This window comes from Ranitomeya imitator, chromosome 7 (assembly GCF_032444005.1).
Source record: "Ranitomeya imitator isolate aRanImi1 chromosome 7, aRanImi1.pri, whole genome shotgun sequence".
Lineage (NCBI taxonomy): Eukaryota > Metazoa > Chordata > Amphibia > Anura > Dendrobatidae > Ranitomeya > Ranitomeya imitator.
This window is the reverse complement of record NC_091288.1, coordinates 193819954-193835229: the sequence shown is the minus strand read 5'-3', so window position 1 is coordinate 193835229 and position 15276 is coordinate 193819954. Positions and strand designations below refer to the sequence as shown.

The window sequence follows — 15276 nt, the reverse complement described above, 5'->3', positions numbered from 1 at the left end:
ATAAAACACCATCTATCACCTCAAGGAATGGAGAAGTAGGTGCCTTGGCATAGCGTGTGTTGCCAGTGCCCTGGGCTAGGTAAATATTTTTTCTATCCTAACCTGTGAACCATTAGCACGCCATGAGTGCCTTCAACCAATCCAATATTGAACACTTTTATCTATATATATATATATATATATATATATATATATATATATATATATATATATATATATATATATTGTAAGGATTTCACTCACTCAGCTGCGACGGCTGACACTCAGGAGACGTGTTCCTTTAAAGTTCGCTGGGTTTATTGCTTCATAAACCATGTGGCAAATAACAGAAAGCAAAATGGGCCTTTGGTTCAGGCAAAGAAAAACAAGTGTCCAGTTCATCCGGCTCAGTCCTGAAGCCGAACACACTCAGGAGGGTTTCACCTCCACACATATCTGCTGTGTAAAGGATTATCCAGTCTTATAAAGAGCTAACCACACCCAGTAACCCATCACATGATTAGCCATGTGGTCTGACATTACCACAGGTCCTGAAACACATATACAAGATTATGTGCAAGAAAGGAATACTCCGGGCTACATTACAGCAATCAGGCACTTATGTGGCACATACCTCCCATCGACTACAAACCCTTTAGCCATGCTACATACCTCCCCCCTCTGCCTAAAGCCGTGAGGCTTGGCACTTTCTCCCACTAAACAAGGGATTCTCGATAGGGCATCCGCATTACCGTGCAGCTTTCCGGCCCTATGTTCCACATGGAAACTGAAGTCCTGCAGGGCTAAGAACCAACGGGTGACTCTGGCATTTCTCTCTTTCGTTTCCCTCATCCACCTAAGTGGGGCATGGTCAGATACCAGTCTAAATTTACGTCCCAGCAGATAGTACCGCAATGTGTCCACTGCCCATTTTATGGCCAAGCACTCCTTCTCAACGACTGAGTAGTTCTTTTCAGATGAGGACAGCTTCCTACTCAGATAGAGAACAGGATGCTCCTCTCCATGTAGTTCTTGGGAAAGGACTGCTCCCACCCCAACATCTGAGGCATCTGTCTGAAGAATAAACTCTTTCTTGAAGTTTGGGGCCATCAGAACGGGTTGCTTACACAAAGCGTTTTTCATTTCTTGGAAGGCTGACTCTGTTTCTTCGGACCACTTAACCATTACTGATTTTGTCCCTTTTAGCAGGTCAGTCAGAGGCGCAGCCATCGTGGCGAAGTTTGGGATGAACCTCCTGTAATATCCCACGATTCCCAGGAAGGCTTTAACTTGTTTCTTGGAAACTGGTTTTGGCCATGTTTGGATTGCCTCCACTTTATTGATCTGGGGTTTTATTTCTCCATGACCCACTATGTATCCAAGGTACTTAGCTTCTTCTTTACCCAAGGCGCACTTCTTCGGGTTTATAGTAAATCCGGCCTCTCTTATAGCATCCAACACCGCTTGGACTTTCTCCAGATGACTCTCCCAGTCCGGGCTAAAGATGACGATATCATCTAGGTACGCAGCAGCGTAGGCCTTATGGGGTGCAAGGACTCTATCCATAGCCCTCTGGAAGGTCGCCGGAGCTCCCTGTAGGCCAAACGGCATCCGGGCATATTGGAAGCATCCATCAGGTGTCGAAAAGGCCGTCTTCTCCTTGGCTTCCTGTGCCATGGGGATCTGCCAATACCCCTTTGTCAAATCCAAGGTGGATATACAGTTAGGGCCAGAAATATTTGGACAGTGACACAAGTTTTGTTATTTTAGCTGTTTACAAAAACATGTTCAGAAATACAATTATATATATAATATGGGCTGAAAGTGCACACTCCCAGCTGCAATATGACAGTTTCCACATCCAAATCGGAGAAAGGGTTTAGGAATCATAGCTCTGTAATGCATAGCGTCCTCTTTTTCAAGGGACCAAAAGTAATTGGACAATGGACTCTAAGGGCTGCAATTAACTCTGAAGGCGTCTCCCTCGATAACCTGTAATCAATGAAGTAGTTAAATGGTCAGGGGTGGATTCCAGGTGTGTGGTTTTGCATTTGGAAGCTGTTGCTGTGAGCAGACAACATGCAGTCAAAGGAACTCTCAATTGAGGTGAAGCAGAACATCCTGAGGCTGAAAAAAAAGAAAAAATCCATCAGAGAGATAGCAGACATGCTTGGAGTAGCAAAATCAACAGTTGGGTACATTCTGAGAAAAAAGGAATTGACTGGTGAGCTTGGGAACTCAAAAAGGCCTGGGCGTCCACGGATGACAACAGTGGTGGATGATCGCCGCATACTTAATTTGGTGAAGAAGAACCCGTTCACAACATCAACTGAAGTCCAGAACACTCTCAGTGAAGTAGGTGTATCTGTCTCTAAGTCAACAGTAAAGAGAAGACTCCATGACCGTAAATACAAAGGGTTCACATCTAGATGCAAACCATTCATCAATACCAAAAATAGACAGGCCAGAGTTAAATTTGCAGAAAAACACCTCAAGAAGCCAGCTCAGTTCTGGAAAAGTATTCTATGGACAGATGAGACAAAGATCAACCTGTACCAGAATGATGGGAAGAAAAAAGTTTGGAGAAGAAAGGGAACGGCACATGATCCAAGGCACACCACATCCTCTGTAAAACATGGTGGAGGCAACGTGATGGCATGGGCATGCATGGCTTTCAATGGCACTGGGTCACTTGTGTTTATTGATGACATAAGAGCAGACAAGAGTAGCCGGATGAATTCTGAAGTGTACCGGGATATACTTTCAGCCCAGATTCAGCCAAATGCTGCAAAGTTGATTGGACGGCGCTTCATAGTACAGATGGACAATGACCCCAAGCATACATCCAAAGCTACCCAGGAGTTCATGAGTGCCAAAAAGTGGAACATTCTGCAATGGCCAAGTCAATCTCCAGATCTAAACCCAATTGAGCATGCATTTCACTTGCTCAAATCCAGACTTAAGACGGAAAGACCCACAAACAAGCAAGACCTGAAGGCTGCGGCTGTAAAGGCCTGGCAAAGTATTAAGAAGGAGGAAACCCAGCGTTTGGTGATGTCCATGGGTTCCAGACTTAAGGCAGTGATTGCCTCCAAAGGATTTGCAACAAAATATTGAAAATGAAAATATTTTGTTTGGGTTATGTTTATTTGTCCAATTACTTTTGACCTCCTAAAATGTGGAGTGTTTGTAAAGAAATGTGTACAATTCCTACATTTTCTATCAGATATTTTTGTTCAACCCTTCAAATTAAACGTTACAATCTGCACTTGAATTCTGTTGTAGAGGTTTCATTTCAAATCCAATGTGGTGGCATGCAGAGCCCAACTCGCGAAAATTGTGTCACTGTCCAAATATTTCTGGCCCTAACTGTATATCTGGCGTGCCCAAGCCTTTCGATGAGCTCATCAATACGGGGCATGGGATAAGCGTCGAACTTGGAGACTTCATTCAACTTCCGATAGTCGTTGCAAAACCTCCACTCTCCATCAGGTTTTGGGACCAGGACAATTGGGCTCGACCAACCGCTCTTGGATTCCTCAGTGACCCCAAGCCTCAACATACGCTCCACTTCCTTGGAGATAACTTCTCGACGAGCCTCAGGAATACGATAAGGTTTCACATTCACCCGCACATGTGGCTCTGTTAGGACCTCGTGCTCTATGACCTTCGTGTATCCTGGCAATTCTGAAAACAGGTCCCTGTTCTTCTGGAGTAACTCCCGGCACTGCTGTTTCTGGGTCTTTGATAGCGTCTCTGCTATAGTAACCGCTCCAACCTCACCTTCTGGGTTGCTTAACAATGATGGAGTTGCTGTCGGCTCTCTATCTTGCCATGGCTTGATGAGGTTGACATGGTAAACTTGGAATGGTTTCTGTCTTCCTGGTTGGTGAATTTTATAATTTACTTCACCAAGTTTCTCGACAACCTCATATGGCCCTTGCCATTTGGCCAAGAACTTGCTTTCCACCGTTGGAACTAACACAAGAACTCGGTCTCCCGGATTGAACTGCCTCACTCTTGCAGACCGGTTGTAGACCCTGGCTTGAGCTTCTTGTGCTTGGAGAAGGTGTTCTTTCACGATAGGCATCACCTTTGCAATCCTCTGCTGCATCAGGGCCACATGCTCAATGACGCTTCTGTGGGGTGTGACTTCGGCCTCCCAGGTTTCCTTGGCTATATCCAGGAGTCCTCGTGGATGTCGGCCATATAGAAGCTCAAACGGTGAGAACCCTGTGGAGGCCTGTGGAACTTCACGAATGGAAAACATCAGATAGGGTAAGAGACAATCCCAGTCTCTACCGTCTTTCTCTATAGCTTTTCTCAGCATGCTCTTTAGTGTCTTGTTAAACCTCTCAACAAGGCCATCTGACTGGGGATGGTACACCGAGGTCCTCAACTGGGAGATCTTCAGGGCTTTGCATAACTCCCTCATCACCTTGCTCATGAAAGGTGTACCCTGGTCAGTCAGGATCTCCTTTGGCAGACCTGTCCGGGAAAAGACATGGACCAACTCGCGGGCTATGCTTTTTGAGGAAGAATTTCTCAAGGGAATTGCCTCAGGATAGCGTGTGGCATAGTCCAGGATGACTAATATATACTGATGGCCCCGAGCTGATTTAACTAAGGGACCGACCAAGTCCATGGCAATTCTCTCGACCGGTACCTCAATAATGGGCAGTGGCACAAGGGGGTTCCGGAAATGAGGAGTAGGAGCAGTTAGCTGACATGTAGGGCAGGACCTGCAATAGTTCACTATTTCCCGGTGACACCCAGGCCAATAGAACCTCTGCACAACCCGTTCCTGCGTTTTTTCCACCCCCAGGTGTCCACCCAAGATGTGTGAATGGGCCATGTCCAACACTTTCCGTCTATACGGACCCGGCACTATCAACTGCTCTACCAACTCCTCCCGTATTTTCGTGACACGGTACAACAACTCCCCCCTCAACAGAAAATGGGGAAATCTTGTGTCTGCCCCCGGCTCCTGTACCACCCCGTCAATAACTGTGACATTATTAAAGGCTTCCCTCAGAGTGGGGTCCCTATGTTGGGCAGTCCCAAAATTTTCACCGGTAACTTCTAACTCCAGAATGTCAGATGTAGGGGATACTTCCTCCTCATCCCCAACCAGAACACAAAAAGGAAAACTGTCTGCCTCTGGGTGTGGCGATACCCTTCCAGGGTTCACTGGTTCCCTGCCAGGGAGCTCAGAACCATTTCCCCACAAATCCCAAAACAAACAGAAATCCCGGCCAATAATTATAGGGTGCAACAAGTCCTGAACCACGCCGACTATGTGGGACTCAGTGCCACATGCCGTTTCAATGTCCACCCTGGCCATAGGGTAGTCCTTTGCATCACCATGTATGCACCGCACTCCGACCTTCTTTCCTGGGAGCAGGTGGAGAGGAAAAGTGGCCCTCACCAGGGTCACTAGGCTCCCCGAGTCTAACAGTGCCGTTACTGCTCGACCGTTCACCTTTACGGGACACGCTTGAGGTCCCTCGTTGGATGGAGAGTTCACACTACAGGCTGGATACGCATAGTATGAACAACGGCGTCCCATGCTGCAGTCCATCTGCTCAGTGGTTTGGGAACAACGGGCAGCTATATGTCCTGGCTTGTGGCACCTCCAACAAATAATATCACCCGTGGGGACCTTGGGCACCACCTCCCCCGCCCTTTGTGACCTTGGACGCACCACCCCTTTTTGGGACTCAGCTGCCTTCTGGGACCCCCAGTACGGCATGGGCTGCCTCCCGAAGGAGCCTTCCAACCCTTGGTATCTCTCAACCAGTCCGATCAGCTCGTCGGCATTCTGGGGATCACCCTGGGCAACCCAAGACTGTATAGGCCTCGGGAGGGAATGGACAAACCGATCCATCATCACCCGTTCTACCATCTGTGCAGGCGCAGAGGATTCTGGCTGCAGCCATTTCTGGACCAGGTGCAACAGATCAAACATTTGGGAACGAGGTGGTTTGTCCCGGTGATAGCCCCAGGAGTGAACTCGCTGTGCCCTGACAGTCAGTGTCACCCCCAAACGTGCGAGAATCTCGGCTTTCAATTTGTGATACTCTTTGGCATCCTGCAAGGTCAAATCATAGTACGCCTTCTGGGGTTCTCCCGTCAGGTATGGCGCAAGTACCTCTGCCCACTGCTCTGGCGGAAGTTTTTCCCTCTCAGCGACCCTCTCAAACACCGTCAGGAAGGCCTCAACATCATCCCCAGGAGTCATTTTCTGCAATGCGCGTCTTACCGTCTTCCGGACGTGGGTGTCATCAGCCAAACCTGGGGTTGGGGCGCTCGCCTTGCCCTGGATGGCGGTTGCCAGAAGCTGCATCTGCTGCTGATGCTCCTGCTGGCTCTGCTGCATCTGCTGCCGTTGCTCCTGCTGGCTCTGTTGTATCTGCTGCATCAACAGCCTGTTGGTCTCTTGCTGCCTTTGCTCCTGCTGGCTCTGCCTTTTCTCCTGCTGTGACTGCATCTGGACCAAGTGTTTCAGCAGGTCCTCCATTTTCTCCGGCAATGCTTGCTGGCTTGCAACAGCCTTGACCCAGGACATTCAAAAATAAACTCACGTCTCCGCTGGGAACGCTGCTCGCACGTCTCCACCAATTGTAAGGATTTCACTAACTCAGCTGCGACGGCTGACACTCAGGAGACGTGTTCCTTTAGGCTATGTGCACACGTTGCGGATTCTCTGCGGATCCGCAGCGTTTTTTGCGGTGCAGAAACGCTGCAGATCCGCAATTGATTTACAGTACAATGTAAATCAATGAGAAAAATAAATGCTGTGGACACTTTGCGGAAAATCCGCTGCGGAAACGCTGCGGTTTAAAAGAAGTAGCATGTCACTTCTTTTTTGTGAATCTGCAGAGTTTTTGTACCCATTCCATTTTGGAAAACCGCAGGGGTAAAAAAAGCAGCAAAAATGCACAAAAAACGCTGCAGATCCGCACAAAAAACGCGAGAAATCCGCAGGTGCATTTTCTGCCAGAAGAGGCAGAATCCACACCAGAAATTCCTAAGCCTAATCCGCAACGTGTGCACATAGCCTTCAAGTTCACTGGGTTTATTGCTTCATAAACCATGTGGCAAATAACAGAAAGCAAAATGGGAATTGGGTTCAGGCAAAGAAAAGCAAGTGTCCAGTTCATCCGGCTCAGTCCTGAAGCCGTAACACACTCAGGAGGGTTTCACCTCCACACATCTCTGCTGTGTAAAGGATTAGCCAGTCTTATAAAGAGCTAACCACACCCAGTAACCCATCACATGATTAGCCATGTGGTCTGACATTACCACAGGTCCTGAAACACATATACAAGATTATGTGCAAGAAAGGAATACTCCGGGCTACATTACAGCAACCAGGCACTTATGTGGCACATACCTCCCATCGACTACAAACCCTTTAGCCATGCTACAATATATATATATATACTAGATGGTGGCCCGATTCTATTTACCCTTTAGGCTTCTTGTTTTTTTTTTTTAATCTGAAAATAGGCATAAAATTGTAAAAAAAAAAAAAACTTTACATTTTTATACTTTATTTATTAAATTTGTATCCAACTATTTTATTACTCTAGCTTTACCCCAATCCATAACCATAATTCTATTCCTATCCCTATCCTTATCCCTAACCTCAATCCTATCCAGAAGCCTAACCCTTGCTAGGGTTAAAAAGTGTAAAAACCATCAAAGACGCGCTTCGTAATGAATGAAAGCAATTATTTAATTGGCTGCACTGCACGTGATTCAATACTGTCTTCATTCATTAGCTTCATTAGATCATCTTCTATCTTCTTGGTCATTTGCTTATGCAGAGAGCAGCAGTCAAGATGCGTTTGTCATCGGCTGCTGCGCTCTGCATAGCTAATATAGAATAGACATGGCACAAAAAAACAACAACAAAAAATCACCCAATGTAAAATGTATAATAACATAATATAAATTTTTACTAGACACTGATTAAAAAATACATTAAATAATCAGAGATCAATAAGGAGGGTATCAAGTCGAGAGATGGGAAAAACTGATGTAACGACAAAAAAAAAAGTATCCGAGAGCCTTGTCATCTGTCACTGCATATGCAGAGCCCAGCAGCTGATGGCAAACTCATTTAGGCTGCTGCGCTCTGCATAGGTAGTGCCAGAGTGGCACTCACTGCGCTGTGTCAAGAAAACGTCCTTGTGATAGTGGGGACCCGCCCTGCTCACAGTTAAAAGTAGGTTCCCATTGCGTTAATGGGACCGCGCTAACGGACAGCGTTGCACTGCAAAATTAACGCCGTGCAACGCGTCCGTTAGCGCGCCCATTAACAGCAATGGGGACGCGCATCACTAGCGCGTGCCATTTTCGGCACGCGCTAGCGATGTGCCGGTGTTTTGTGGCGTGCCGCAGACGCAGGCGCGCCCGCGGTCTGTTCCCCGCTCTCGCAGATTGGAGATCTGCGAGAGCGGAGACGTTTAACGCGACCCCTTTACAACACATTGCGTTAGCGCAATCCGCTAGCGCTAGGTGCTAAACGGATTGCACTAACGCAATCTGAACCTAACACATGGTTCAAGTTAGCATAAACATGAACACGTCTCTGTAGTTAGCCTCTCCAGACACACTGAATGCCTCAGGAGGCCAACTATTTATATCCCAGACTACATCCTGGGGTGGAGAGAAGGTGGACAACCTCCCACCCACTCTATGGTTGTCCACAAAAACCCAGCCCTCAAAATGACCGATTAACCCCTCTCAACACATAGTGTGTCGGAAAAACTTCTGGGGTTCAAATCACTGAAGCTAATGGCCACAGTGACACGTATCCGCCCTCCAGCACCTTGCCAGTGACTTTGTCACAGTCTGTACAGTGCCAAAGCTGAGGCTTTTGTCATCCGTGACGATCACAGTGCAAAAAAAAAAATCAGACTTCTAGTATGTTGCCAGATCGTCTCCACATTTTGCTAATGTACCGCTCGTTTTCAGTCCATAAGAAATCATTTCATATCTCCAATAGCTCCTGTTATTTCACATAACTCGATCTCATGTGATAGTTAATGTGATAAATAGACAATCTGCACATTACATCCTACCCCACCCACCAAAAAAAAAATACTCCAGAGTCTATCCATTTTTTCCAACTTGTTGTTTCCTGCCTGTTGTCAGGTGCAATCCGTTTCTATAGGCAAAGACCCCGAGTTGGATTACAGTAAGTGGATGCAGGATTTTATCCCTCTGCTCTTGCTCTCTTATCTATGAGACTGCGTAAGTTAGAGGTATAATTCATCGCAGACAAACCATTGAATAATTGCATGCAAGGAAGTCAGGTGAAGGTGGTTCCAGTACCTACAATGCTGGCAGAATGCTGATAAATATGACCAACTGAAAAAGAGTGGACAAGTAACAAAGCGTGAGAATTGAGATAGTTCCTGAACTGGTAGGTGTAGCAAAAGTAGTTTTTACTTGTATGTGATTAGGACAGAAAACAAAATGGCTTTACTTACATTTGGGTGAAATATTTTGTATCATAGCAGCAATACTCGGCAGAGTCTATGGTTGGGTTTCAATGGCACTGTTTCTAAAATATGATTTTGATACCTCGGATGAGTTTACCCGAAAAAAAAAAAATATTGAAGTTATGACCAGTGGATGTAATTTCTACTAGCAAAAAATCCATTAAAAAATCACTAAGTGATGAACCTGAAAATCAGCTGCTGTTTGTGGTCTCCCATTTAGCAAAAGATAAGGCATGTTGAAGTACAACATGTCCAATCCCTCTTTCACGCAACATTGAGACATTATCTAGACAATGGCAGTAAAATTAGCAGGTTTGCGTTTCTTTAACGTATGGTCAGCCTTTTAGCAGAAGTAATTCCGGTAATACTGATGCCTATAGGCAAGAATATGGATCTGGAGCAGATAAAAAATATAAATACCGGTATATATTTGATTTCTTCATTAAAAATGTTAATAAAATAAAGTAAATGAATCCACGGACCATCGTAATCCATTAATGTTCTCTGATTAGTACATCGGAAATGGAGCGCTTCCAGTGTGCGGCAGTAACAGGGCCGTATATTATCTCCTACGAGCCGTAATAAAGTGATTAGGGCATTAGCTCATCCTGCTGAGATCTCTACACAGGTACTTCAAGCAGATAGTGAAATCGGCAAGAGCAAACGGAACAACCGGCTCGGCGGAGGACAATGCTGATGACTTCTTAGGATGCCTTAACATCTCCATTAATGTAAGTAAACAGGAAAGGATTGATCTCCTCTGCTGTTTGTGTGAGAAGTAGCCGGACTCTTCCCGTAATATCACAAACCGATGGGAATATTCAGAGGTTTGGAATTTTAAGTTTGTTTATTTTTACCAGTTTTGAAAATTGATGAGAGAAAAAGCAATTGACTGTGTTTCTATGACCCATAAGGACCCACTACCCAATTTATAATGACTCCCGCTAACGATGCTGACTACCCTCTGCCCCAATTTGTAATGACTCCCGCTAACGATGCTGACTACCCTCTTCCCCAATTTGTAATGACTCCCGCTAACGATGCTGATTACCCTCTTCTCCAATTTGTAATGACTCCCACTAACGATGCTGACTACCCTCCGCCCCAATTTGTAATATCTCCCGCTAACTATGCTGACTACCCTCTTCCCCAATTTGTAATATCTCCCGCTAACGATGCTGACTACCCTCTGTCCCAATTTATAATGACTTCTGCTAACGATGCTGACTACCCTCTGCCCCAATTTGTAATGACTCCTGCTAACGATGCTGACTACCCTCCGCCCCAATTTATAATGACTCCTGCTAACGATGCTGACTACCCTCTGCCCCAATTTGTAATGACTCCTACTAACGATGCTGACTACCCTCCGCCCCAATTTATAATGACTCCTGCTAACGATGCTGACTACCCTCTGTCCCAATTTATAATGACTCCTGCTAACGATGCTGACTACCCTCTGTCCCAATTTGTAATGACTCCTGCTAACGATGCTGACTACCCTCTGTCCCAATTTGTAATGACTCCTGCTAACGATGCTGACTACCCTCTGTCCCAATTTATAATGACTCCTGCTAACGATGCTGACTACCCTCTGTCCCAATTTATAATGACTCCTGCTAACGATGCTGACTACCCTCTGTCCCAATTTGTAATGACTCCTGCTAACGATGCTCACTACCCTCTGTCCCAATTTATAATGACTCCTGCTAACGATGCTGACTACCCTCTGTCCCAATTTATAATGACTCCTGCTAACGATGCTGACATTTCTGTCTCTTGCTATATTGTCTCTTAAAGGTTTTTTTCTGTCTTTTAACAGTGATGACACATAGCCAAGATAATCGATTAATTTATGATCAGTGGGGGTCTGGCCAAAGGGGCCACCACCAACCCTGAGAATGAAGGACACATAGTGCAGATGTCGTGATCCATCCCCTTCTAATTATTTTTTATACACTTGGTTATTCTATGCAGAGATCTGTAGGCCAAATTTATGTTAATTGGCGCCTTGTTGTAGTTCTCCTACACAGTCAGGTGGTCTGGGTGTGTGGCGGAGCAGGGGAACAACACCGAACCGGATGCAGCGCCTACTCCAGAACTGTTTGCCCTTCATTTTCAGGTTTTATGGATATTCTAAAAGAGTCGGCTAATCGTAAAGTAATGGCATCATCATCATATGCCAACACTTTATAACATGGGAAGATCCCTTTTAAATATAAGTCAAGATCCTTTAATTCAGTATTTGATAAATCAAACGTCTGCTGATGCAGAGCGAGCACGGACAACTAGGTACTTAAAAGTTCGGGGTTCGTACCGGACAGTTAGTGTTCAGTAGTAAACGCAAATGTGGACTTGTCCCGCAGTGTTCAGAGTTCCGAGGAAGTCCCAGAGGAGAGAGAGAGAACGTTTACCAGCTCAAAAGTTCGGGTCCTCATTGTTTTCAACGTGGTTCGGGTTCTGGTATAAGTGTGGGTAAAGTTCCGGTACCCGAACCGATCTTTGGAATACAGTTTGGGTAGGGTACCAGAACCCGAACTTCCATGGGTCCGCTCATCCCTACTGACAACCTGAGAATGGGTGGAATGGGTGATCAGTGCTCTCTACTAGTGGACACAGACAGAAGAGGGCCACTGTGCATGAACAATATAACTCATCAAAATGCGTAATCCCACCTGCTGTGGAGATGCAAGTGGCCCCTTTACCTCTTGGGCCCCTGCACAGGTTACATCAATGATATATCCACCCCCGCTCCTCTCCCTTCACCAGCATCTACCACATAACCTGTTTTTAATTGAACATTTGCTAAAATTTGAATCCCTAATTTTGAAATTCCACCCTTATTTATCCAGGACCTCCCGAAAATGCCAATTTTTGGGATAAATTATGTATTGTCCTCCCCCACAAGGCAGGAAAGTGACATCGCAATTCTGACTGTTGAGAGCAATCTAATGGATATATTTTTCAAGAACAGTCCATCTGATTTTGGGTACAGATGTGCGCCTACATATCAATGATTTTGTCTCCTGATCTTCTCTGTCGGCAGAATTCATTTAGATGACAGTCCGTTAATTACCGTTACTTGTATAGGACTGCTATGTAAAAGAGCCTTGACTCTTTACCTAGTTTTATCCTTTGGTTTCCTATTATTTGGGGAGAAAGGAAGGCTGATTAGCCAAAGCTATTTGGCGTCTTACCTAAAAAGCTGAATATTGTTTTTATATTTTTCTTTTTACTTAAAGGAGATCCCGGTGGGAGGAATAAATAAATGGTTTAAGTTGGAACCAAGAACAAGTTCTTCAAAGGTTCAAGGGGACTGTCACCTTATAATAAAACTAATTACAAACCAGGTAAGGATGGAGAAGATTCCCATGCAGACCTCTGAGCCAGCAGCCATGCTTCTGAGACTTCCACTTAGAGAGGATCAATAAATGGGAACATTTTATTTTCGGTATCTGTTAAATGCTGATCCAGCAAACAGCCATTTTTGACATTTTGATTTTGAAAAAAAATCTGATTGCTAAAAGTTATAATAATGGAGTGGATTTGTTCCATCTCTTTTCATGTTTTTTTTTTTTGTATTTTATATTTTTATGGCATTAACCCTATCAGGAAAATTCCCATTTTGACCATTTGGATTTTGTTTTCATTTTTTGCATGAACACATTCTAAGGGTCATATGTTTTTTAGTTTGTCTGTCAATATAGCCATACAAGGGATTATTTTTGCGGGATGAGCTGTATTTTTTAATGGGACCATATTTGGGTTCACATTACTGATTAACTTTATTAAACCGTCATCGGAGGAACGGAACAATTCAAGCATATCCACCATGGAGTTTGTTTGGGTTTTTTTTTAAAGGTGTTGTCCGGGACTTTAACATTGATGGCCAATCCTTAGGATAGGTCGTCAATGTCTGATTGGTGGGGTGCCTCACCCAGTACCCCCGCTCAGCTGTACCCGGTGACAGCGGCGGCGGCCAGAACTGCTCAGTTCTGTTGACTGTACAGCTAGCTGGATACTGCATATCCGCCACTTATTCAAATGAATAGGGGGCAGATGTGTAATACCCGACCACAGCCACTAGTCCTCCAATGGAGCTGTGCAGCTCCATAACTGAGTTGTTCTCGCTGCCGCCAACATCTGGAACAGCTGATCAGCGGCAGTGCCGGGTGTCGCACCCCCACTGATCAGACATTGATGACCTATCCTAAGGATAGGCCTTTAATTTTAAAGTCCCAGACAACCCCTTTCATATAATGCATGTAAAATGTCTTCTTTCTAAAGCTCAGTATGTAAATAATAATTAGGAGAGCTTCTGGCATTGTCCCTTGTTGAGACATATCAGAATGTACTTTATTATTAGTTTCATGTTTTAGTGTTCTCATCCTTTAATAATAAAGTACATTGCAATATATTTTGGAACTGGAAATTTCCTCTTTACAAAGGACAGCGCCAAAAGATCTCCTAATTTTTATTTCCATACCGTGTAAAATATGAACTGTAGTCCGTATATCACTCTACTCGCATGAAGACCTCACAAGATGAGCATGTACCGATTCTTTTTTTTGTGTGCATTTACTGTACCAAACTATACTACTCCAGGAAGCGCCCTTTAATCCCCCTCTCCTTCTTTTAAATTAGCATTATTTATTTTTAAAGAGGACAACCAGGTCAAAAATGGTCAGTTTTTGTCTTATTTATTCCCGCTGCTCCCCATGAGTGTTCTGATTTTTTTTTTTTTTAATCCACCATACGGTGGGCTTTTACATTTAGCAGTAATTTTGATGATCTTGGCAAGGGGGCGTGTCTCACAGGGTAACAATGCAGTGCAGCCTAAAGTCACGCCCTAGAGGATCCTTTGAGCCACACCTTGTTGTAAAGACCATGATAATTTGCACTAAACAGCTTAATATATTTGGAACTGTATGGCAGATTAAAGCAAAATACTCAGGGGGGAAGGGGAAAGAAATAGCAAAAATTGACCACTTTTGACCTGGTGGTAGGTCTTGTTTAAAGGTGGCCATAGATGGCAAGGCAATATCACACATTAAGTTTTAGCTGCATTTTTTAAGCTTTTTTTTTAATGCAAATTAAAAGCTGCTTTTTACAGTAGCAGCAAAACCTGTAAGATTTCAGAAATCTCATGCACACGCTTGTTTTTTTTTTTTCCTGACTGAATTGGAAAACTGCTGCATTTTTTTCCCCACATAGAAAGTAATGAGAAAGTGCAAACGCTTAGTTGCGTTTTTGCAGTGGTTTGGGGGAATAAAACTAAACTTTATTAATCACTTACTGTAGACAACTCACACAATTAATCAGCACCAAAAAAAGTAGCAAACAATTTTGCGATAACGCATTTTGAACACAGCATTTCTACTGAGGAGGTTTTGGCTGTTGAAAAAAAAACGCTGCAAAAACACAAAGTATAAACATGGCCTAAGATTTCGAACTTGGTCATGTTAGTATTTCTCATTATCAGATGTACAATGGGATATTTTCACAAATAAGAATGTTAGCAGTCACATTAGATTTGACTGGAAGTATAGTGCTGCATGAGGCAGAATCTGTTGGATCCCATTGTATGTGATTTGGAGTCTGACTGACTGTGGTTTTCATCAGGTAGTGGATTCCATTATGTGTTGTGAGTTCTGGTATAAGAACTAACAATGATCTTAACTGGCTTATCTGACCACAAGCTCATCCTAACAATGAACATCTAACAATGACCTTAACTGGCTTATCTGGCCACAAGATCATCCCAACAATGACCATCTAACAA

General features: G+C 44.4%; 1 protein-coding gene across 1 annotated transcript in view; it reads left to right on the top strand.

Annotated features, from left to right (window-relative positions):
* Positions 1 to 15276, top strand: part of BAIAP3 (BAI1 associated protein 3) — a 236132-nt gene that overhangs the window by 153042 nt on the left and 67814 nt on the right. Inside the window, exons 11-12 of the mRNA XM_069734301.1 lie at positions 10123 to 10225; positions 12737 to 12844. Coding sequence (XP_069590402.1) covers positions 10123 to 10225; positions 12737 to 12844 — 211 coding nt within the window. The remainder of the gene's footprint in view (positions 1 to 10122; positions 10226 to 12736; positions 12845 to 15276) is intronic.